The sequence below is a fragment of the Lucilia sericata genome, unplaced genomic scaffold (genome assembly GCF_015586225.1).
Source record: "Lucilia sericata isolate MDLA Ls3-8-SP2 unplaced genomic scaffold, ASM1558622v1 Contig000500F_arrow, whole genome shotgun sequence".
Taxonomy (NCBI): Eukaryota; Metazoa; Arthropoda; class Insecta; order Diptera; family Calliphoridae; genus Lucilia; species Lucilia sericata.
This window is the reverse complement of record NW_023994514.1, coordinates 49,200-76,088: the sequence shown is the minus strand read 5'-3', so window position 1 is coordinate 76,088 and position 26,889 is coordinate 49,200. Positions and strand designations below refer to the sequence as shown.

At 29.5% G+C, this 26,889-nt stretch overlaps 1 protein-coding gene across 1 annotated transcript; it reads right to left on the bottom strand.

Moving 5' to 3' along the window:
• Positions 1-3,202: 3,202 nt before the first annotated feature.
• LOC119605598 (mushroom body large-type Kenyon cell-specific protein 1) lies at positions 3,203-26,889 on the bottom strand. Its single transcript, XM_037958806.1, has 5 exons — positions 26,452-26,889; positions 26,058-26,380; positions 23,894-24,089; positions 23,608-23,815; positions 3,203-6,970 (listed from the first exon to the last, which is right to left on the bottom strand). Exons 1-5 carry the CDS (start codon positions 26,864-26,866, stop codon positions 4,165-4,167), a joined length of 3,948 nt encoding a protein of 1,315 aa, XP_037814734.1. The 5' UTR covers positions 26,867-26,889; the 3' UTR covers positions 3,203-4,164.

Below are 26,889 nucleotides of genomic sequence, written 5' to 3'. Positions count from 1 at the left end.
TTATAAATTTTTATATTTTTTTGTAATACCAAAAGTATGTTTTTGTTTACTATAATTTATTTTTAAGCCAAACATTAATTTTTTTATATAAAAATGTTTTTTTTTACAAAATTTATTTTTCAGCCAAAAAAGTGCTTTATTTGTTTTTCGAAAGAAATTCTAAAGGAAATAGTTATTAAAATTTTTAAAAATAATTTATGTTTTTTGGTTTAAAGTAGGGTTTAAAGTTTTGGATCGTTTTTTTTTTTTTGTAATATTTTTGATTTTGTTGATATTTTGTGTGCTTTTTTTAAATATTTTTTTTTGTTATTTCTGAATATTTTAATATGTTTTTGTTTAATATTTAATTATTATTTTTTTGTTTTCTTTATATTTTTTTTGTAAAATTTGAAGGCAGCTTTGTTTATTGATTTCCGTTTTCTTGTTAAAAATCAAAATGTGTTTTTTGTTTGTCTAAAAATAATAATTATTTGAAATTATAAAAAAACTTAAAAATTTCAAAATGAATTTTGTTATCTGCTTTGAATTTGAATTTTAGTTTTTGAATTTTGAGTTTATTTTTTGAGGGTTTTGGTTTTGGTTATTTATTTTTTTTTAAATATTTTATTGTTATTGCTGTTGCTGTTATTGGTTGTTGTATTATTTATATATTATTTATAATATATAAATTTGATCGGATATTGTTGTTGTAGTTGTTGTTGTTGGTAATTATTATGTAACTATTGTAAAAAATATAACAGTTAATTGAAATTGTATGAAAATAAACAATATTTGCTAAAAACGTAGCTTTAGAAATCTGTTGTCTGTATTGTAATTGTTGCTTCAACATGTTGCTGAACTCAAATATTGTTTAAATGTATTTTTAGTTTAAATTCAAATATGAATCATGGGTTGTAATAAATATTAATAAAAACTCTTTTTATAAATATGTATGTTTGTTACGAAAAATGTTCGTTTAAATCGCCTTTGCAACATGTTGCTGCTACAAATTTGTTTTTTTTTTTTTTGTACAAGTTAACAAAAAATTTGATTTGATTTATTTTAATTGCGATTACTTTTTGAGTCTCAAAGTTATTTTTGGAAAAATCTTCAAGAATTTTAAATTTTCATTAAAAATGTTTAATGGCAACATGTTGCCACAACAAATGTAGTAATTTTGCAATATTTTTCTTTAACATTTGTACACAGGCCAACCAATTTTATACCAAGTTTACTTTTCTAAAGGATTGAGCATTGCTAAATGTTAATCTGGCCTTAGAATATTATCTCCATCACTTTAGGTTTTTGAGATATCATGTCTTATTAAATCTCAATTTTTCGCTATATTTGAGTCGTGATAACAGTGCGTAGAAATCTTTGTTGATAAAATCTGTTATGCCGTCTGAAAGTTCAATATGTTGACTTTAAAATAACACTTTAATCTTCGTCATATCTGCATGTTTCTTCGAGATATTTTAAACTAAAGTTTTTGGGGGATTTATAGTTAAATCAAGCCCTAAGTTAAAATATCTCGAAGAATGATGAAGCTATGACATTAAATGAGGTTAAATCCTTATTTTAAAGTCCACAGATTGGATTTTCAGACGATATAACTGATTTTATAGATAAAGGTGTCTTCTTGCTTTTATAAGGTCTCAAATATGGTCCAAATATGAGTTATTTTCAGCTATTAGAACCCATTATCTCAAAACCCTGATCTGATAGAGGAACTCTGAGGCCAGATTCGGATTTAGCGATGTCAAATCCTTTAGAAATGTATACTTAGGTCTCTAGATTTCGACTTTTTGCAAATTATGTTGCCTAAGTTAGTATACAAAGCAACATGTTGCTTTAAATAGATTATATTGAAACATATAAAGATATGTTTCTGAATTACTTTGCGAGTTACAGAGCTTTAATAATAAAGCTTTTGAAGGTATTAAGAATTGCTGATAAGATGTTTATGCAATTAACTATATTTAGAATGTTTCTGTAAACAAAATGGTTTAATTTTTAGAAATAGCAACATAGTTTTTACTTGATTTTAAATAAAAAACTTCTACAAGCAACATGTTGCTTAAACAAAAATAAAACATATATACGCTGCTCGCAAGAAAACTTTAGTTTAAACTCATTAAAGACATTTACAAAGGTTGATTGTTAAAGTTAGGTTGTTGGCAACATGTTGCAAATATACAAATGTTTCAGAAACCATTTATTTTTCAAATAATTAAAAAAAATATTTTAAATTTGAATTGAAATCCTATTATCGATTAAAAAAAAATTATTTAAAATTTGTTGCTATATACATGTTGCTAGCGATCATATTTAGTTGAAAAGTTAAAAATACCCAGGAACCTTGCAAGGTTTTAAAGATCTTAAAACAAAAAAACAATTTCAAAACTGTTACATTTCAGAACGTAGAATTATTGCTGTTTGTTGCGGTTGCAGTTGTTGTAGTTGTAATATTAGTAGTATGTATTGTATATTTTGTTTTTGTATTTTGGTTAAGTTTGTTGTAGTTGTAGTAGTATATTTTATAAATATATTGTTTGTCTGTCTAATTGTTGTAGCTATTGTTTGTTTAGCTGGTTTTTGTCTTGGCTTTGTTATTGGTTGTAGTTTTAACTATTTCATTTCTGTTGATTTGCTGTTTGATTCTCATCTTTATCAATTGTTTAATTAAATGTCTCATTTTGTAGTTGTAGTAGTGTTGTTATAGTGAATAAATTTAAATTGAAATTAAAAACAAAAAAAACATTTTTAAATAGAAAACGAAATTTTGTTGTTGTTTTGTGTAATATGATTATTTTAGTTAAAATATTTATTTGTTAATTTAACCAATTTATGATTAGATTTATTATTGTTCTGTTTTAGTTTAATATTGTTGTTGTTTTTTTTGTTAATATTGTATATAGTTTGTTTGTTTGTTTTTCTTTGTCTATATTTAAAAACACAATATTTTCTTTTGTTTAAAAAAAAAAAAAAAAGATTTTTGTACAAGTGCCTATTTGTTTATTATTTATTAATGATTTTAATTGTTTTAATTATTTGATTTATTTACTTATTTAAGTTGTTTTTGTTTCTTCTGTTTTGTTTGTCGATTGTCAAAAAAACAAAATGAAAGAGAGAATCATAGAAAATTGAAAAAGTAAAAAATAAATACAAAAAATATTAAAGATTATAAACACATACTAACAGAAATAAATAGTAGAGTTACTTATTTATTTATTTGTTTATGTATGCATTTATATATATTATATATATAGATGTTTGTATATACTTATTAGAAAAACAATAATTTTTTATAATATACATACATATGTAAATAGATTTATATACTATGTATATGTATATAAAGAGAATGTTTGTCTTTATAATAATCTATATAGTACTATTATGTTAAGTAGTTGTTGTTGTTATTATTATTATTAACTATATTTGTTTTGGGCTTAAAAAAAACATGTTTAAAACATTTTTTACTTTTCTTTCTTTTTTTTTGCTCTGTACAAAGATCATGTTTCTTCTTTCTTTTTATTTTAACTTGTCTTCACTTTTCTTTAGTTTTCTTTTTATATTTATGTGTATGTTTGTATTATTTTTTAAGTTTTTTTTTCTTTATTAAAATCTATTTATATATTTAAATTTTGTGGGTTTTCTGTTTAAATTATTGGTATTTTTTGTTTTTTATTGTTTCTTAATTCTTGTTTAATAAACAAAAATAAATTTTGACTAAATCCTTTTTACTTCCTCTTTACTTCACTTGCTCTCTTTAGAAATGTTTTTTGTATAATAAATGTAGTATGTTCGCACTTCAATTGTTTACTTTTGTTATTTTTGTTGTTTAACTTAATTTTACTAAATTTAATTTGTTGTCTAAAATATTCCCTACACATTTGGTTGACAAATATTTTAGAGCAATCAGTAACTGTAATAGTTATTAGCTAATGTTTCATTACTACTTTGGCCGGGGCCCAAGGCACCGCCCACTCCAGCATACCAGTTGGCATGAGTTTGATGTTGTGGCTGTTGAGGCTCATACCAGGTGTGTTGCAGATGAGCATGAGAATGCTGATGATGGTGGGGCTGGTGATAGTGTTGGCCTACGTAATGTTGTGGTGCCATAATGCCTACTACTCCTCCTCCTCCTCCGCCTATACCTGCTGTTCCATATGGCATTTGCTTCTATAAGTTTTCCTCGCTCTCTTGCTGTTCGGCCTTGATTTGTGAGAGTTTCTCTTGTAGTATAGAGGTGCCCGTTTCGAGGTTAGGAATTTCGGTTTTAACATTAACGCCGCCACAACTACTGCTACCACCGCCACCCACTCCAACTCCATTTATATCCAGCATATTGATGGCACTATTGCCATTATTGTGATGTCCCTGATGTTGATGGTGCAGTTCACTTTTCAAACTGCTGTTGTCCGTTTCGGAGTTGGAGTCTCGTGAACCCAAACGACTGCGCTGGCTCAATGAACTCTTCAAGCCGCCGTTACCACTCTTGTTGTTGTTATTCTCGTAACTCTCGTCTACACCACTCTGGGAAGTTTCGTCGTCATCATCACTAGCTGGGCCACTGTGTGGCGAATTACGTTCCCGTTTAATGGAGGTTCCACTAAGTGAAAGTGGACTGCCCGAACGTTTGATGGCTCCTAAGTGAGAGGGTGATAATGAGTTGTACTCATTGCTACGATTGTTGGTAAATGGTAGAGGGGTCTTTTTCATCAGCAACTGATCCAGCAGCACACCACCAGACGTACTGGTACTGGCCGCACTCACTTCATTACTTTTGCGATCGAGGGATTTGCGTATAATACCGTCGAGAAATGAAGCTCCATTGGCCGCATTACTTTCATATAGCTCTCGCGCTCTATTGATATCTTGACCCGATAGTATGGGACTCGATACCGGACTGGGACCATTGGAGGAGTTTGTTGTGGTATTACCACCTACGCTGCCAGCTCCACCACCACCTCCTCCCGTCATATCTTGATATCTCTGCATGTGATTCTTGAGTATGTCACTGTTGGCTTCATTTGGTGAGGTGGCTGAAGGCGCTGTGCTATTGCGGTTGAAGTCCATTTGAAGCTGACTGAATGCCGCCGCCTGGTTGTGTTGCCAAAAGAGGGGTGATGTATACTGCAAGTGGGCTAAAGAGGGGTCGAATATTGGCAGTTTCATGCCATTTGCGGCATTACCCGGAAAAGCGTTCGCACCAGTGCCTCCATTGTTTTTCATACCGGCGCCACCCAATTTCAAATTGGAATTGGCGCCACCATTTCCGGCCTTCAGTTTATCAAGACCCGTTAGTCCTGCAGGAATGTTGGCATTTGTTTTTGAACTATTGCTAGTGCCGTCTAAGCCCGGTTGGGGCTTGGGCTCCCGTTTGCGCGGTCGCATTAGATGGCGTTCTTTAACCTTGTACTCTAGTGTCGAATGTGGAACTCCGTAATAACTACCAGCTCTATGCACCGACATTTCACCACGCTGCACGGCTTTAACGGCCTCTACCAAGCTATCGCGATCGTAGTTACGATATTTTCCACGTTTGGGTCGGGTACCTTTGCCAGCGGCCAGAGCGGCCGCCTCTTGGCGACTTAGATGGTGGGCATGTTGTAAATGAGCGGAGTGATGGTGGTGTTGCACCAAATCTGCTGCTAGCAGGTTTGGTGCTGTACCAAAGCGTGAGGTGTCCGTGCCTCCTATATTCTTGACTACCGATATGGTGGGCTTCTTATAATCGCCTGGCGTCGACATGGACCCCACACTATTGCGTTCAGTGTTCGCACCATAGCCAAGGAGGGAAACAGAACCAGCATGCACAGCCTCCTTGTTGACCTGCTCGTTCATGGTGCGATGTATGCTATTGGCTATGACATCACTTATGCGCAAGGACTGTGGTGACTGGTTATCGACGCCAGCGTGTAGTAAAGGAGGTGTAACTGAGAGGTTTTTACTGCTTAACTTTTGGGCGACTGCTGCCGCCAGCAGCAAAGGTCCGGGACTGTCGCCGTTGCGATTCGAGTTGCTGTTGCTATTGTGACACACTAGTGCTGGAGAACCACGCGAACTGCTGGGACCCATGGAGTTGGAAGGTCCAGCCACTGGAGTATAGGACGGAATTTTCAATATCGCCGAGGGGTCATCGCAGGCCTCATTCGGGTCCAGTGAAGAGTTCGTTTCGGGTGTATCAGACTTTGGTAGGCGCCGACCGCTAGCAAACGATGTCGGTTGCTGCTGTTGTTGCTGCTGCTGTTGCAACAACATCTGTAAGAGTGGACGGTAGTCCTGCTGTTGATTTCCATTATTGAGGCTATTATTTTCACTACCACTGGCCGCAGCAGCACTGTTAGCAGCTGTTGTAGCTCCCAACAAAATATCCTTCAAATTATTGGTGGAATTGAGAAGCAGAGCACTAAAGACATCTCTTAGGTTTTTATCGGACAGCAGGAGAGTTTGCAAAAGTAGCGGTAGTGCGGCATCCAAAGCTGTTATTTGGGCTTGGGTATTGTGTTCAGGTAGTCCTTCCGTGGTTTGAGGTTTCGAGGATTCCGCATGAGCTGGTTTGGGTGAGGCATGTAACATAGAGTTTTGATCCTCTGGGTGACTACCAACTTCCAAGCCCTCACCATTATTGATGCATAATTTTTTCAGCAAATTTGGTGTTGAAACGCGCGTTACGACCACATCATCCGGTTGAGGCGTTGATGAATTACTCTCCAGCTCTGGTTCTTCATCGCCGGACATTTCTTTTTCGAGTTCTTGCTGCAACTGTAACAATTCAGGCGAAGCTTGTTCGTTATTACGTTTCGCCTCGGTTGTTAGTTTGTATATCTTATTGCGCAGCGTTGAACGAGGTACATTGAATTGTACGGCCGCTTTGCGCGTGCCCAGTCTACCGGAGAGAATTTCTTGCAGAGCGTTATTTAAATCTTCTTCACTATAGGTGCGACGTGTTGAAGGAACCGGTGTAGCACGTGATGATTTTATTCTGCAAGTTGATAGAGACATTGTAATGATTATTAACAAGTTTAAAGTAATTATTATGTGTATATTAATTAACTTGATGAACATAAAATTTGGCTTTTCTTAAAGGACTGATTAATTTCTACCTATTGTCGGGGGTTTTTAAAATCTTTAAGACTTTCAAAAATAATTTGCAAATATCGCTTTGTATCTTATATTGCTTAAAAATTACATCATTTTTAAATCATTTTTTTATTATTATTATTGTTCGCTATTATTATGCAACATTTTGTTGCTATATTCTTTATGCAATTATTGTTTCTGGCGTAGAATTGATTGCATTGATTGACGAAATTTGAACTGATAAATGAAATTGAAGGCAATTTATATTAAGAAATTCATTCATGTGTTGTTGTTATTTGCTACGATTTTATACGCAATTTTATTGATATTCTCATAAATATTGTGTCATGGTTTTTTGGAGTTGTGATAAGATTTTTTGTTGTTGCCATTGCATTGTCATTTTTGTAATAAAAAATAATGAGGACATTGATATTTGTGAAATTAAGGAAAAAAAATAATAATTGAGATAGTATTTATGTATGTTATCGTTCATTTGTCCCCATTGCTAAATGTACTGGAGCTTATAGGATTAGTATTAAATTTGGAAAGGTAGATAACCACACTAATTCATAGTAAAAATTAATAGCAGAAGTGCTTTAAACATAAATTGTAAATATGTTCTAAATTTTTAGAACTTGAACTAAAGTAAATCTAGCCTAAAAATTCTCTATAACAGAACTGGAACTAAATCAGAACTGAACTAGAACTGAATTAGAACAGAACTAGAACAGAACTAGAACAGAACTAGAACAGAACTAGAACAGAACTAGAACAGAACTAGAACAGAACTAGAACAGAACTAGAACAGAACTAGAACAGAACCAGAACAGAACTAGAACAGAACTAAAACAGAACTAGAACAGAACTAGAACAGAACTAGAACAGAACTAGAACAGAACTAGAACAGAACTAGAACAGAACTAGAACAGAACTAGAACAGAACTAGAACAGAACTAGAACAGAACTAGAACAGAACTAGAACAGAACTAGAACAGAACTAAAACAGAACTAGAACAGAACTAGAACACAACTAGAACACAACTAGAACAGAACTAGAACAGAACTAGAACAGAACTAGAACAGAACTAGAACAGAACAGAACTAGAACAGAACTAGAACAGAACTAGAACAGAACTAGAACAGAACTAGAACAGAACTAGAACAGAACTAGAACAGAACTAGAACAGAACTAGAACAGAACTAGAACAGAACTAGAACAGAACTAAAACAGAGCTAGAACAGAATTAGAACAGAACTAGAACAGAACTAGAACAGAACTAGAGCAGAACTAGAACAGAACTAGAACAGAACTAGAACAGAACAGAACTAGAACAGAACAGAACACAGAACAGAACAGAACAGAACAGAAAGAACAGAACAGAACTAGAACAGAACTAGAACAGAACTAGAACAGAACTAGAACAGAACTAGAACAGAACTAGAACAGAACTAGAACAGAACTAGAACAGAATAGAACAGAACTAGAACAGAACTAGAACAGAACTAGAACAGAACTAGAACAGAACTAGAACAGAACTAGAACAGAACTAGAACAGAACTAGAACAGAACTAGAACAGAACTAGAACAGAACTAGAACAGAACTAGAACAGAACTAGAACAGAACTAGAACAGAACTAGAACAGAACTAGAACAGAACTAGAACAGAACTAGAACAGAACTAGAACAGAACTAGAACAGAACTAGAACAGAACTAGAACAGAACTAGAACAGAACTAGAACAGAACTAGAACAGAACTAGAACAGAACTAGAACAGAACTAGAATAGAACTAGAACAGAACTAGAACAGAACTAGAACAGAACTAGAACAGAACTAGAACAGAACTAGAACAGAACTAGAATAGAACTAGAACAGAACTAGAACAGAACTAGAACAGAACTAGAACAGAACTAGAACAGAACTAGAACACTAGAACAGAACTAGAACAGAACTAGAACAGAACTAGAACAGAACTAGAACAGAACTAGAACAGAACTAGAACAGAACTAGAACAGAACTAGAACAGAACTAGAACAGAACTAGAACAGAACTAGAACAGAACTAGAACAGAAATAGAACAGAACAAGAACAGAACTAGAACTGAACTAGAACTGAACTAGAACTGAACTAGAACTGAACTAGAACTGAACTAGAACTGAACTAGAACTGAACTAGAACTGAACTAGAACTGAACTAGAACTGAACTAGAACTGAACTAGAACTGAACTAGAACTGAACTAGAACTGAACTAGAACTGAACTAGAACTGAACTAGAACTGAGCTAGAACTGAACTAAAAAAATTATTAGTTGAAATATTTTTGAGTAAAATAAATATTTGAAAACAAATTAGCCTTTTTAATATTTTTCTGATACCCATTTCTAAAAATAGAATAAAACATTTATGGTTATTAAAAAACTCCAATCAAGCAACAAATATAACTTTTTGAAGTTCATTTCACATATTTTTGTTTTATTTTGGTTAGTAAATGATTGGTTTTGACAGTTATTTTCTTTATTACTGTTTTAAAGCTTCTTTTTGAATTGTTGCATGCAACATTCAAATAAAAGTACTGATTTGAAGTGACTTCATTACGAAAGAAAAAAAAAACAACTTCATTTTTAAAATTCTTTTTTATTTTTGGTAAAGTCCCCTGATGATTTTAGGAAACAGAGACTATAAAGACAAAGACAAACAAGAGTAGGTTTTTTTGCTAAAAATCTTGGACAGGCAGCAAAAATAAAAAAAAAATTCCCTTTGCTTATATAAAGGATGAATAAAATTCTGTTGCTTTTTTTTTGGAGGGAGATACCAAAATACTTGATGGAAATAATGTATGATGACGAAAGTAATGACGATGACAATGTTCATTATGAAGAGAATGATTATAATGATGGTTGATGGGTCATAGAGAGATATAAAGATGACAAGTGTTGTTTTCAAACTAAGAAGACATCTAACATCTTTTTTTGAAGTTCATTAGATGACAGTTCTTTTCTGTTGCTTTCTTTGTTTGTGATTTTTTCATAACTGTTTTTCATTTGCACTTGAAACATGGAAAAAAATGTCGGAAAATGTTTTCAATTCAACTGCATGTGCATGTTACAACAAATTTTAGGGACACTTCCTGCAACCATACAAAAAACAAAAAAAAATCTTCCCAAAAAGGATGTTTTTAAACATGTCCGCATGTGTTTAAGCTAAAAAAGGTAAAAGTAACATAGAAAAACAAAACGTAACGGAAACTCCACATCTTTATGCTGCAGTAAACCGGAAAGTGACTACGATTTTTGTGTGTTGTTTTTCTTACATTGTTCTCTCAATTCGTAACAAAATTGTATAGAAAAAAAACACATTTAACAAAAAGACTTTTGCTGGAAAATGAAGGTTATACAAAAGATGTCGGAGATGTAGGTAAAAAAATACCAAAACAACAAATTTTTGACAGACTACTTCTTCTATACAGCCAAACGTACTTATAGATGGGGAGCCAAGGAAACACGAAGGTTGACTGACTGGTTGGTTGTACATATAAAGATTTACCATACCCGTGTTTTTGTTGCAAATTATACTCAGACTTGTGAGCAAAGCCAGACAGGTGAGGAAGCTGTTGTTTAAAGCATGTCGAATTTGCAAGTCCTTAACATCTTGTCACAGACAAATAATTGTGCATGTATTTTATTTTATATTTTGTTTAGGGTGAAGACCAGGGGAACAGGAGTTCTTAAATGTTATTCGAATTATTGGAAACCTTTTTAGAAAATTTGGATAAAAATTAAAAAAAATATTGTTGTTGCTAATTGTCTTAAAGAAGATTTTTCAAAAAAAAAAAAAAAAAAAAAATTCCAGTTATCGATAAATTTTTATAAAAAATTGTAGATATCGATAATTTTTCCAGAAAAATCGTGATAATGTTATTTATTATAGAGAAGTTATCGATATAATATGTTTTTTTCATACTAAAACTTATTATTGAAAAAAAAATCTATAGAAGACCTAAGTTATCGATAAATTTATACAGAAAATTCTAATTATCGATAAATAATCTATAGAAAATTGTAGTTATTGATAAATATTCTATACAAAATTCTAGTTATTAATCAATTTTCTGTAAACAATTCAAGTTATCGATAAATTTTCTATCAAAAATTCATGAAAATTTCAGTTATCGCCATATTAGGTAAATTTTGTTAAAAAAATTTTTATTATCGATAAATTTTCTGTAGAAAATTTTAGTTTTCGATAAATTTAAAAAAAAATTCTTTAAATAAAATTCCAATTCTCGATAAATTTTCTAGAAAATTTCTCATAAACTTAAATTTTTACAGAATATTCTAGTTATTAATAAATTTTAATAGAAAATTCTGGTTATCGATAAATATTGTATATAAAATTTTAGTTATCGATAAATTTTCTGTTGATAATTTTAGTTATCGATACATTTTCTATTGAAGTTTTCAGATATTCTATAATTATAGTTATCGATAAATTTTTGCAGAAAATTGTAGTTATCGAAATATAATTTTTACAAAATTTATACTAGTGATACATTTCTTGTAGAATATTTGAGTTATCGATAAATATCTTATAATAAATTCATGCTATCGATAAATTGTCTATATAAAATCCTAGTTTTTTACAAAATTTTAGTAATCGATTGATCATCTAAAGAAAATGTCAGTTATCGATAAAGTTTCAGTAGAAAATTTATGTTATCGATAAATTTTCATTAAATAATTCATGTTATCGATATGTTATTTAAAAATTATGCAATATAAGAGATTTTCTAAATTTTTTTTTAAAAAATCCAATTCCAAAATGTTGTTTGCGAATCTCTGTTTTTATTTTTTTAATTCATACATAAATATACAAGTTAAATCAAAATGCATTCATTGCATTCTACCAACAACAACAAAATATGCAGCATTTAAATACGAAAAAAATACATCATCATTCTGCTGTCTGGAGGTTTGGGTATTAAAAACATAAAAACCATTTGGATTTTTGTCATTAAATACGTTTTCGTTTTTTTCCGTCAATTTCTTTTTTGTTGCATTTTTTTTGGGTTGTAATTTGGTGATTTTTATTTACTTTTTTTCGTTGTCGTTGTTGTTGTTGTTGCTGCTACCAACTGCCATCTCTGCTCCTGCCATTAAAACCCCTCTCTCTAGTGTGTCTGTGTTGAAAATTGCAACAGCAAAAATGCAAAAAAAACTTTGTAATTTGCAGTGAAATAATAATAAAAAAGAGAACACAGTATAAAAAAAAAACAAATAAAAAAGAACACTGTTCTAGGGGAAAAAAACGAAAAAAATATTCAGTGTCGCTTGCGTGTGTCGTCTACCTTTTCATCATCATCATCATCATCATCGTTGTACTTGTGTTCACAGACACACTTTTAAACTGCAATTGCTGCAGTTCTTTTTTTTTTGATTTTCATTTACTATTTGCTGGGGTGTGTGTGTGTGTTTGCTCTGTTGCAATTGCAGTTGTAACTGCTTTTGTTTTTGTTGCACGATTATTGCACTATGTTTTATATGCTGCTGTTGTTCTTGTTGTTGTTGTTGTTGTTTGCTTTCGTTTTTTTTTTCCTAATAAAAACACACGCATGTAATACAATTGTATGCACAAATCCATTCCCACTCATATTCACTCATTTATTTATTCTCATTTTTCCGTTGTTGTTACTTTTTTTTGGGGGTTTTTATATAGACTGCGTTTATTTCTGTGTTTTTTGTCGTTTATTTGTGTGCGTGTTTTAGCATTTTTTGTATAATATGTTTATGTTAATGTGTTTGTGTGTTTTTCAGAAATTTCGTTGCAATTTGTGTTAAAATAAAAAGGGTTGATTTTTTGGTTTTTTTTCGGCGCATTTTTCGTTGCATCCCACACTTAGTAATGTGTGACGATTGCAATTTGTTGGTCTGAACAATGAATGCAGTTTTCGTTTTTGTAAATTTATTACATGTTGTTGTTGCTGTTGGTTTTAATACCGTAAAGGTATGGAGAAATGTTAATTGTAGTATTGTTGTTGTTGTTTATTGCACATGACTTAATCTGTATCTTTAAAAAAAAATCAACCAAAAAATGGTTTTAAACGATTTTTGTAATTAAAGTTGTTGATATGTATTTGTTGTAAAAAAGTATAAGTTAACTGCGTAATAAACCTATAATAAACGATTGATAATTTTATGAATGAGGGGTAAATTGAAAGGGATTTAAAATTTAAAAAATCCATAAGTTAACAAAGAATTTTTGAAATAAACACAAAAAATATTGAGTTTTAGTTAAAAATTGGACACAGTCCGACAAATTTTTAACCCAAACACTAAAATATACATTTCTAAAGGATTGATCCGCGCTTAATTCGAATCTGGCCTCAGAATTTCTTCATCACATCTAGGATTTGAGATGTCGTGTTTTTGGCCCAGCACCAAGATAACTTTATTTATAAAACGTACAACATTCTGAAAGTCCATTCTGTCATCTTCTCCAAAAAGCTTGATATAACAATAAATTAACAAAAACTTTATTTGTTCTACATTTCGCCTAAATCTTTCCTATGAAACTACTTTTTGAATTGTTAAAAAAACTGCTGTAGTTTCTGTGATATCATCCATTGAAATTAACGGACGGACAGACATCGTTCAGTCGAAACAGAAAGCGATTTGGAGTCGATTGGAACAATCTTAGATAGCTGTGGATGCAATCTTTTGCTCGTTATAAACAATATTTACAAAGCATAATAATCTTCGAACTATAATAATGTATGGAATAAATACCAAAATATACCGAAAACAATGAGTTTTCAAGATTTAGGTGAAGTTATCTCGAAAAATAAGGAAGATATATCAGATGTTAAGCCCTCATTTGAAAGATGACGGAATAGACTTTCAGATGGCCTACAATATTTTATAAACAAGGTTGTCTTGGTGCTGTTGTAACGTCCAAAAAAAAACCCAAAATTTCAGGACACAATCTCGGATATGATGAAGAAAATCTGAAGTCATATTTGGATTTGGCGGATCAAAAAATAAGGAAGATATATCAGATGTTAAGCTCTCATTTTAAAGATTACGGGATGGACTTTCAGAAAGCGTACAACATTTTATAAATAACATTGTCTTGGTGCTGTTGCAACGTCTCAAAAAACCCCAAAATGTTAGTACACAATATCTCAAATCCCTGATATGATGAAGAAAATCTGAAGTCATATTTGGATTCAGGTTTCAGCGTTTCAATCTATTAGAAACGTCTAAGTTGGTCTCAGGGTATAAAAAATATTTTATCGGCCTGAGTTATTAACAACAAAATTTCTTTGTAAGAAATTATATTTTTATCGGTTTCGTTATCGATATTTTTTGTTTATCGATAAACTTTCTACTGAAAACTTATGATATCGCAAAAGTTTCTTAATAAAGTTTGTTAGGCTTTTTAAACAAAGAAATATTAAATTGTTTTAAAACTATTTTTTTTTGTTCATATTTCTGTCTTAGTGATTTAGTTTTTTTTTTTGTCGGGAATTCAAATCAATATTTTTTGCGTTCGTCTGTGTAAATAATGGAAAACTTCTTTAGCGTGGGTTACTTTAATGCATAAAATAGAAAACTTCAAAAAAAGTCTATCCTTTTCAAAAACTATGACAAATTGCAGCTTTTTTTGTCCTTCGTTTGCTTTAAACTAAAAATTCTTCTTCCTACTTTAACAAACAAAAGTAAACACATACACAAACAATGTTTACTAAAAACATACTCTCCCGCACAAACACACAATTACGTAAAATAAGGTGAGTATGAGTAAGGGCTTAGAAGGACATTTATAGTGTGTGTGTGTGTGTGACTCTTCTACTATTTTTACTTGTGTTTTATTTTAATGTTAGTCGTTTTGACATTTGGGTCGGTGGACTTAAGGAATATACAACAAGAACAAAAAAAACTGCATAGACAGACAGTGACATAGACAAATCATACTTATAGAAAAACGATTTTTGTGCACATTTTATTTTCTTTACACATTTTCTAACGTCTTTTTTTTGTGTTTAAAATTTATAATAAAAAAACCGAAAGACATTATAAAAATGTAATAAAGAAAAAAGCACGTTGTGGTTAAAAAAAATAGTACCAAAAACAACTACAAAAAACTGCCAACGAATTATGAGTAGAAGAACAACATGAAAGAAAAAAAATCAGAAAGTGAAGGAAGAAGAAAAACAAAAAAAATACATAAACGATCGATATGATGCACTCATTTCTGTCTGGTGCGCAGTGTGAAGTGCATGGCATCCAATGTTTTCATTTCATATAAACGCACACACATCCAAAATCAAACTTACACACATAGACTCAATTATTTACACACAAAAAATATTCAGAGCTTAAAAAAAATAACGTACTTTTTTTGACTTAAACTGACACCAGATGATGTTGATGAGAATGACGACGTTGTTGAGGGAAATGAAAATGAAGACGATGACAAAAATTACGTTACAAGCTACAACTGCTGTTGCTGCAGCCACAGCCGCCACAAGAACAGGACAATAATGAGAATGTTGTTGTGTTAGTGATAGTAGTCAGTCAGTGAGTGAGAGAGGTCTATAGGTGCCTTCGAAATTTCCACACAAAAAAAAAATCACCATAACAAAATGAAAGAATATAGAAATATTGTAATAATGCAGCATAATAATAGAAAATAATAATAAACGTTCAAAAAATCAAAAATTTTTGCAACGTCAGATTTTTTGTAAAGTGGTTCTTAATTGTGTTGTCCTCGTGTGTGTATATGTGTAAAACACACATACCACATACTCAGACATTTTTTTACATTTTACAAGAAAAGTCTAAATATTTCATTCTTCATATGTGTTTAACGGGTGGTATGATGAATTTGGGTTTTTTGTCATAGAAAAAATATTCCACATACTCATGTACTCTATGTACCAGGCATGGAAAATTTAAATTTTTAAATGGTACTAACTTACAACGAAATAAATAAGAATAAGCCATGGCCGGCTATATGATACCCTACATCTGTGATTATGTTACAAATGTGTAATATTTTGAAGCGTTATATGGGGGCTAGGCGAAATAATGGATCGCTTTTAACCATATTCGGGCAAGAATAGAAAAAGAGCATAGACTATAGACTAGACTATAGACTAGACTATAGACTAGACTATAGACTAGACTATAGACTAGACTATAGACTAGACTATAGACTAGACTATAGACTAGACTATAGACTAGACTATAGACTAGACTATAGACTAGACTATAGACTAGACTATAGACTAGACTATAGACTAGACTATAGACTAGACTATAGACTAGACTATAGACTAGACTATAGACTAGACTATAGACTAGACTATGACTAGACATGACTAGACTATAGACTAGACTATAGACTAGACTATAGACTAGACTATAGAGACTATAGACTAGACTATAGACTAGACTAGACATAGACTAGACATAGACTAGACTATAGACTAGACATAGACTAGACTATAGACTAGACTATAGACTAGACTATAGACTAGACTATAGACTAGACTATAGACTAGACTATAGACTAGACTATAGACTAGACTATAGACTAGACTATAGACTAGACTATAGACTAGACTATAGACTAGACTATAGACTAGACTATAGACTAGACTATAGACTAGACTATAGACTAGACTATAGACTAGACTATAGACTAGACTATAGACTAGACTATAGACTAGACTATAGACTAGACTATAGACTAGACTATAGACTAGACTATAGACTAGACTATAGACTAGACTATAGACTAGACTATAGACTAGACTATAGACTAGACTATAGACTAGACTATAGACTAGACTATAGACTAGACTATAGACTAGACTATAGACTAGACTATAGACTAGACTATAGACTAGACTATAGACTAGACTATAGACTAGACTATAGACTAGACTATAGACTAGACTATAGACTAGACTATAGACTAGACTATAGACTAGACTATAGACTAGACTATAGACTAGACTATAGACTAGACTATAGACTAGACTATAGACTAGACTATAGACTAGACTATAGACTAGACTATAGACTAGACTATAGACTAGACTATAGACTAGACTATAGACTAGACTATAGACTATAGACTATACTAAGACTATGACTAGACTATAGACTAGACTATAGACTAGACTATAGCTAGACATAGACTAGACTATAGACTAGACTATAGACTAGACTATAGACTATAGACTAGACTATACTAGAACTAGACTAGACTATATAGACTAAGCTAGACTGATAGACTAACTCTAGACTAAGACTAACTATAGACTGAGACTATAGACTAGACTATAGACTAGACTATAACCTAGACTAGACTCTAGACTAGACTATGACTACTATGACTAACTATAGAAACATAGACTAGACTAGATAGACTATAACTAGACCATAACTAGACTATAGACTAGAAAGACTAGACTATAGACTAACAACTAGACTAAACTAATATAACTAGACTATAGACTAACTATAGACTAAATATGATAGATATACTATACATAACTAGACTAGACTAGACTATAGACTAGACTATAGACTAGACTAGAACTATGACTAATATAGACTGACATAGACTAGACTATAGACTAGACTATAGACTAGACTATCTAACTAGACTAGACATAGACTAGATATAGACTAACTATAGCTGACATAGCTAGCTATAGACTAGACTATAGACTAGACTATAGACTAGACTATAGACTAGACTATAGACTAGACTATAGACTAGACTATAGACTAGACTATAGACTAGACTATAGACTAGACTATAGACTAGACTATAGACTATAGACTAGACTAGACTACTGATCAAAAGTTTATAAGTTAGAAGAAGTACCGAAAATGTCCTAGGGTTATCGCTATTAAAAAAGTACTAAAGTATTGAATTTTCCTTGCCTGCTATGTACTAAATTAAAGGTAGAAGTTTACACACACATTTATTTTGAGATCAGAACTTTAAAGGTTAAATAATTTTGGTATAAAATTCAAGTTTGGATCCCAAAAATTTCCAAATTAGCTGATATCTGTACTATTTCAAAAATTCCCATATTTACACTTAACATCATATTTTTCTTTTAATATTTAAAATTATAGAATTTAATCTAAACAAAGAAAACTTTCTTAAGAAACTCTGTATAGGGGGGTACTATATGTATGTAATATGTGTATGTGTAAGAGAGTGTTGATTTTTTTCTCCTCTTCATTATTTTTTCCTTATAATCATAATCATATGTACATTGTACATACATACATACATATGTATGCATGTGTGAGATTGTGTGTTGAAAACGTGTCTTTGAAGTAATTTGCCGGGTATTTTATTTCTATAATTTTTCAAAAACGTTTGTATGTATGTAAGTCTATATGTATGTTTATAGAACGTTATATGTATGTGTAGACAAGTGTTCCCATTTTGTTGTTTAGATGTTAAATAACCAGCAAAAACTTGGTAATGATTTACGACAGTAACCGCTTACATGTTCAATAACTATTATATATCATCCTGATGATATAGAAGTAGTCTAGTAATGTATTTTTAAGACTTTTTAAATCATTAGTCATCATTTCCGTGAATTACTTGTAAGCGTTTGTGTTAAGACCTTACCATTTGATATCACCTTGTTAAAATAAGGATTATTTTTTTACATTTAAACCCCTTAATTGGTAATGAAAGTTTTTGCTGGGTATGTGCTTGTGTCTGTGTCTATAAGTTTTCCTTTTTTTCTATTATTTAATAAACAAGTGTTAATAGAAAACTAGTGTTTATTGATTTTAGTTCAATGTTGTTTAAAAAGAAATTAAATACAATATTTTTAATGCATACCGAATGAAAAAAACGCAATTTGTAACAAAAATATATTTTTGTTTTTGTTTAATAGTTTTGGGTTTCTTAAAACCAAACCACTAACAATAATAAAACACTAAACAATAAAGTCTTTTGTTTTATTATAAACTATTTGAAATTATTTTGTTATTATTATTGCAGCGTTTTGTTGCTTTTCTACATGTGGACATGATTCATATAGACGGACAGATGGGGGAATGTATTTGAAACAATTAAAAATAAGCAAGACTATAATTGCGATAAGAACAAATTGAGGTTTTGAAAATTTCCGTGAATCAGTTTGTATAAATGTGATTCATTTAATTTGTTGAAATAAAAATCATTTGATTTGTTTGTGTGTTTCGAATTATTTTTTTTTGCGAGATAATAGTTAACAGAAAAACAGAACAGATTTATGGGATAAATAAACTAATAAAAGGTCTAAAACAATTTAAGAATTCCGTATTTCTTAAGAATATTGATCAGGCCAATATATGCTGTTGTGGACGTGTGACGTCACAAATTTATTTTAAATGATTTTGTTCATTTTAAAGTTTAATAAAACCTTTAAAAAAATTGCAAGCCCTGCCTCCTCCGCCCCAAAAGAAACATTTTATAATGAGATGAGCTAAAACCGAGTTGATGTTAATATATTTTTTTCAGTTTTGAATGCAGAATGAGGAAAAGGTTTCACAAAATGTTAATTCACATAAAACACACTGCAACAACAACAACAAAAAAACGTATAAAAAACTGAAAATACTAATTGCGCAAATGCAAAAAAAGTACAAAAAAGCATACCCGAAATGGGGAAAATATTCGTAAAAAATGTTTTATACCAAAAAAAAAGAAATATATACATTTACAAAAAAAAAAAAAAAATCGCAAGAGGTGAGAGAGGTGTTGCTAGTAGATGATGATGGTCCAAAACATTTTAAAAATCAAGCTAAAGTTAATTTCTGTAAGCAGGCAGTGGTAGTGGTGGCAGTTTAAAAAAACACAACACCAACAACCACAAATACAATGTTTTCTACTATATATAACAGCAACAACAACAATAATAATAATAATGACAATAATAATAAAAGTGCAACTGACACTGTCCTTTAAATGACAGGGAAACAAACAACAGCAACAACAACAACAATTATAATGACAACAACAGTTATAATAACAAAAAAAAAATAATAACGAATATTATAATAAGTAAAGTGGAGAGTAAGAACAACAACAAAACCAAAATTATAATAAAAAAAATTTAAGAGAAATAATAATTTGGGAAAAATTGAGCAAAAATTACAACAAGGTGGTCTGGATTGTGAACTAAAGGGGATTTAAATATAAGTTCATGAATGACTCTTGAATGATATTAAAAACTTTATAAAAGCTGCTTTTTAAATTTTAAATAAAAAAGTTCTGATGATAGAGCTTTTTTATGAAAAAAATTTTTATGAATAAAATATAAAATAAAGACTTTTAACAAAAATATTTTTTTCAGAAAGCTATTATTTTTTTTGAAAAAGCTTTTAATCAAATTTTCTTTTTAATTTTTCTATAAGAAAAAACTTTTTTATGAAAAATCTTTTTTAATAAAAAAACTTTTCTATGTGTTGATTTTTATGAAAAAGCTTTGTATCAAAATGTTTTTCTATGCAAAAGCTTTTCAACTAAAACTTTTTTAAATGGAAAAGACATTTTAATTAAAATTTTGCTCTAATAAAAAATTTTATTACAAAATGTTTTTCCTATTAAAATGCTTTTTATCTAATGCTTTTGTTAAGGAAAAGCTTTTTATTTACCTTTTCAATGAAATCATTTTATTTAAAAAACTTTTTCTTTAAAATAGCTTTTAATTAAAATTCAATGAAATAACTTTTTATAAAAAAAAACTGTTCCAAAAAAGCTTTTTTTATGCTGAATTAATCTTGAAAAATTTAAAAAGGCAATTTTAATAAAAAACATTTTCTAAGAAAAAGCTTTTTTATCCAAAATTAAAAAAAAAAAAAATTTATAGACTAGCTTTTTATCAAACTTTTGTCTGCGTTAAACCTATTATAGAAAAAAGCTTTTAAAGAAAACATTTATAAAAAAGCTTGTTGAAAAAATATTCTACTTATATAAAAGTTTTTTCAAAAATGTTGTTCCATAAAAAGACTTTCGTAACAAAAACTTTTAATAACTTTTCCTATGCAGCTTTTTCTGCGAGTTAACTTGTCTATAATGAAAAGGCTTTTTATAAAAAACTGTGATCAAAAAAATTAATGAAAAAGCTTTTTCTAAGAAAAAGAAAAAGCTTTTTATCCAAAATTAATAAAATTTTTGTTTGTTAAAAGCTTTTCTGATTAATTTTTTTATAAAAATTTTTCTGCGATAAACCTGTTACAGAAAAAAGCTTTTAAAGAAAACTTTTATAAAAAAGCTTGTTGAACACACATTGTACTTATAAGAAAGATTTTTCGAAAATTTTGTTCTATAAAAAGACTTTCTTTACAAAAGCTTTAACAACTTTTCCTATGAAACTTTTTCTACGAGTTAACTTGTCTATAATGAAAAGGCTTTTTATAAAAAAACTGTGATAAAAAAATTAATTCAAAATTATTAAAATTTTTGTTTGTTAAAAGCTTTTTTGATTATTTATAGACTAGCTTTTCATCAAATATTTTTCTGCGAAAAACCTGTTACAGAAAAAAGCTTTTAAAGAAAACTGTTATAAAAAATCTTGCTGAAAACACATTGTACTTAAAAGAAAGACTTTTTTCCTAAATTTTGTTCTATAAAAAGACTTTTTTTAAAAAAGCTTTAACAACTTTTCCTATGGAACTTTTTCTAAGAGTAAACTTGACTTTAATGAAAAAGCTTTTTATAAAAAATCGTACTAAAAAGCTTTTTAACACTTAACAGTATAATTTTTGCATAATAATATAAATAAGTCAATGAAAAACATTTTCTAAAAAAAGCTTTTTATCGAATTTTTTTATCAATATTTTGTATGAAAAAAATTACAATTTTTTGTAAAAAAGCTTCTTGAAAAAAAAAAAAAAATTTTACAAAATGTTTTTTATGAAAAAAATTTTTTGCAAAAACTTTTAACAATTTTTTCTATGAAACTTTTTATTTGAATAAACTTTTCTTTATTGAAAAAAGCTTTTTATATTAAGCTGTACTAAAAGCTTTTTTTATCCAAAATTATTTTTAAAAATCTCAATAAAATCTTTTTCTGTCAAATTAAAAATCAATGAAAAAGCTTTTTTCTAAAAACAAATTAAATTTTTTCATAGACTAGCTTTTTATCAAAAATATCTGCGAAAACCCTGTTCCAAAAAAGTTATTAAAGAAAACGTTTTTATTATTTTTCGTACTAAAATCTTTGAAGTCTTTCTTTTTAGGAAAATAAATTTTAATAAAAAATATTTAGCATGAAAAACATTTTAATCAAAAACTTTTTTATAAAACTTTTTTATGAAAAAAAATTGCAAAAAATTCTAAAAACTTTTTTCATTAAACTTTTACGCTCAAAAATTTTATCAACTTTGCAACTTTTTGAGCCCACTGTACCACATATTATTTGTGCATGGGTAATGATAAATAAAATATATGTACATTTTTCGTAAATTTACTCCCATACAAACACCCTGAATACATAAGTGTTATTGTTGTTGTTGCTGAATGTGTTAAAAATGCTTTTAACATTTTAGGACTTAAATTTCATGAGTTTTTTTTTACATATGAGTACATATTTTTTGGTTCATAGTACTTATTTATATTTTTCTATATTTATTTTTCCAACAAAAAATTATATTCCTACTAACTAAAACAGTAATAACAAGAACAACATTTCAATTGTTTAGCATAGCTGCAATGCTGTTGTAGATGATGCATCATGTCGTTACTGTTGTTTAGCACCTATTCATGTTCAAGTCTAGTCTATTATAAATTGCTTTGCTGAAAACCCCCTTCTACTACTAATAAACCCCTGCTCAACATTTCCCCATTTTTTTTATTTTGGAAGGTTTTTCATAGAATTATTTTTTAACATTTAACAAAAATATATTTTTGTCTTGTTTTATGTAGATTTAATCACACCTTCGTCTGTAGCTGTTCGGAGGTACTTGTATAATGCTTGCTACACATTCTCAATATGATAAACCACCTTACCCACCCTCTACAGTTATTGAGGCCACAGTCTGCAAATAACAACCCAACAACACAAGTGAGTGCATCTTTTACTTAATTGTTGTTGTTGCTGCTGCTGACGTATTGCATTTCCCAAATGTCTGAAAATACGTGCAATAGCAACAAAAAAATTATGTTTTTCACAAAAAATTGCGAAAAAAAAAAATTCCATATAAATTTTCAATGTTGTCGCGACATGTTGTAGCATGTTTTAATTGCTGTATTAATGTTGACTGTAATTGTTGTTGCAACAGACAAAAATCTAAAAGAAATTACTTGACTTTATATATATTTTTTCTCTTTCAAACAACAATAATTTTTACTAAAGGGAATTCTTTCAAAATCTTCTGTAGATTGAGATTTTCTTTTAAATATAACATGACAAGACAGCGAAGTAACTAAACTAAAGTAAATTCTTTTATTTATAAATTTAAAAATATATAAATATATATATATATATTTCTTTAAAATAAAAACTTACCTAACACTCTTCAAATCACCACTAACTGATGAATTTGGAGACGGTTTGGAACTTAAATCTAAAGGCTGTTCACCGGTGGCATCACTGGGACTTGGTGAATCCTTTAGAGAGGGACTTATTGCGGCGGCTGATGTATCTGAGGTAGTTGGTGTAACCGAATCTGGTTGAGATTGTTGCTGTTGTTGTTGTTGATTCATCCAATTGAAATCTGGTGAAAATTTTGTTTTAATAAATCGAACATTTAAGATATAATTGATTTGTTATATTAATATTAATTAATACCCACTTGGTAACATTGATTGTATGGCGGCAAATTGTGCTGCCACTGAATCCATTGAAGCCATTTTTTGCGTTAGTAACTTGTTTAATCTTACACGATTATTATCCGTCATTGACTCGGTGGTACCAGTCATTAATGGTAAATTACCATTTGTATTGGCGGCAACGGATGAGGATTCGTTTGAATCACTTTCGCAATCCAACTGTTAGGAAAAATTAATTAATAAAATAAAGTTATAAAAACGTCTTGAGAACAAGAGCAAGCTTTTCAGGAAAATATTGTAATTTTTTTTTATGGAAAAGCTTTTTGCTTTAGAATAAAAATTTATTCTTTGAAAAAAAAAGTTTGGAGCAGAATGTATAAAAAGTCTTTTTCTGTCGAAAAATTAAAAAAAAAAATTCTATAAAAAACTTTCCTAAAGCTTTAAAAAACTTTTTCTATGAAAAAAAAAATTTTAACAGAAACTATATAAAAGTTAAAAAAATGGTTTCTATGGAAAAGCTTTCAAAAATATTTTATATGAAGAAGCTTTTTAACGAAAACTGTTTATGCAAAAGCCTTTTTGCTTTAAAATAGCTTTTTAAGAAAAACTTTTACTTTGAAAAACTATTTGAGCAGAATGAGATCAATTTTTTATGAAAAATCAATTTTTTATGAAAAAAAAGCTTTTAAAAAAAAAGTACTCTATGCAAAAGCTTTAAAAAATATTCTATAAAAAAACTTTTTAACAGAAACTTTACAAAAGTTAAAAAAATTGTTTCTGTGGATAAGCTTTAAAAAATATTTTCTATGAAAAGCTTTTTAACAAAAACTCTCTATTTTAAAGCTTTTTTGCTTTAAAAAATCTTTTTAAGAAAAATATCTACTTCGAAAAACCTTTAGAGCAGATAATATAAAAAAACTTTTTCTGTGGAAAAGATTTTAAAAACATTTTCTATGAAAAAGCTTTTTAAATAAACTTTCTCTATCCAAAAGCAGAAACAGAAACTATATAAAAGTTAAGAAAGAAATGTTTTCTGTGGAAAAGCTATTAAAAATCATTTTCTATAAAGCAGCTTTTTAACGAAAACTATCTATGCAAAGGCACTTTTTTTAAAAGCTTTTTAAGTTAAACTTTTACTTTGAAAAACTTTTTGAGAAAAAAATATAAAAAAAATTTTTTACGTGGAAAAGATTTTAAAAACATTTTCTATGAAAAAGCTTTTAAAATAAACTTTTTCTATGCAAAGGCTTTAAAAAACTGAAAAAAGATTTTTAACAGAAACTATACAAAAGTTAAAAAAAATGTGGAAAAGCTTTCAAAAGTATTTTCTATGAAGAAACTTTTTAGCAAAAACTTTCCATGTCAAAGCCTTTTTGTTTTAGAAAAGCTTTTTAAGATAAACTTATTCTTTGAAAAACCTTTTGTGCAAAAGATATAAAAAAGTCTAAAAACCTATTTTCTGTAGAAAAGCTTTCAAATTAATTTTATATGAAACAACTTTTTAGCAAAAAGTTTTTCTAGGCAAGAGCTTTAAAAAACTTTTTCTATAAAAAAAATTACCAAAAACTTTGCAAAAGTAAAAAAATTTTTCTGTAGAAAAGCTTTCAAAAATATTTTTTATGCAGAAGCTTATTAGCAAAACCTCTCTATGTAAAAGCTTATCGCTTTTCCATAAAATTGTAGTTTTTCTTAACTTTTTGTTAAAAAGTTATTTTATAAAAAGTTTTCATTGAAATAGAAAAAACAATATTAATTAAAAGTAAAAAAAGCTTTAAGAAAAACTAATACAAAAATAAATTTTATTTTTGTGAAAAAGCTTTTTAGAAAAATACAAAAACTTTCAAAACATTAAAACTAACACACATCCAAACATACGTTTTTTTCAAAAAGCAATGTTGTTGTTGCTTTTATGTCAAAACATGCAAACAATTTTATTTTTTTAATTTGCAAAGCTTGTCTCGGATTTTTGCTCATATCTCCCTTATTTATAGATAGATTTTGCTGATTAAAAATAGGAAACTTCTCGAAAGCATGTCTTCACAAAATTGATTTCAACTCAAAGACGGATCCAATTACAAATGAAATGACAAACTTATATAACTATACCCTTCCCACGAAAGTGAAGAGTATAAAAATGTGAGATAATTTTGCTACAAAAGTAAAGTTGAAATCCCCCTACAAACTTACTTTTTGTATGTGGTCCGTTTCAGACCCGGTAGGGCCAGATTCGGCCACTAATTCTCCTTTAGCGTTCACTGTGAGTAATTTACCGTTAACACAAAAATGACACTTATCATTCGGTTTCCAATCGATGGGATCTGGTGGTGGTGGCGGTGACGTTAATGGACTTTTAGCAGATAATGATGATTCTTCAATTAATTTTAAATCTTTAACGGTGATGTCTGATGATGCTGCTGCTGCTACTGTTGCTGTATTATTGTTATTGGCGATTTTAAGTGATGAATTATTATTGTTAGTATTAACAGTTTCTGGGTTTTCCAATTGTGATGCTAGATTGTGTATAAAATTATTAAGAAATAAAAAAAAATTTTGATATTTTTAGAAAAAATGAAAAAACTACCTGTTATAATTTCTTTAGTATCCTTTTTATCTTCTATAACCTGTTTGTTTTCTATTTTATTTTGTGTTTTAATGTGATGTTTATTATCTTCTGTTACTGTTTCTTTTTCTATTTCCTGTTCTTGTTGAGTAGGTTCCTTAACGCTCTCGTGCTCTTGCTCTTTATGTTGTGGTTGCTGCTGCTGTTGTGTTTGTTGTGTTAAATTTTTCTCTATATTTTTGCGGTGGTTTTCTTCGAGGTTTTGGGTTTCTATTGTTGCTGTTTCAATGATTTCTATAAATTCACCGTTTTTAAACTTATCCAGCTCTTTCTTCAGTTCGATATTGTTGTCTTCGATTGATGCAACAAATTGGTCGGAATTTAAGTGGGTTCGCATTAATGTTTCTTGATATTGCTTCCATTTCCTGCGCCCCATTAGCTCCTCAGCGACCCGTTCTA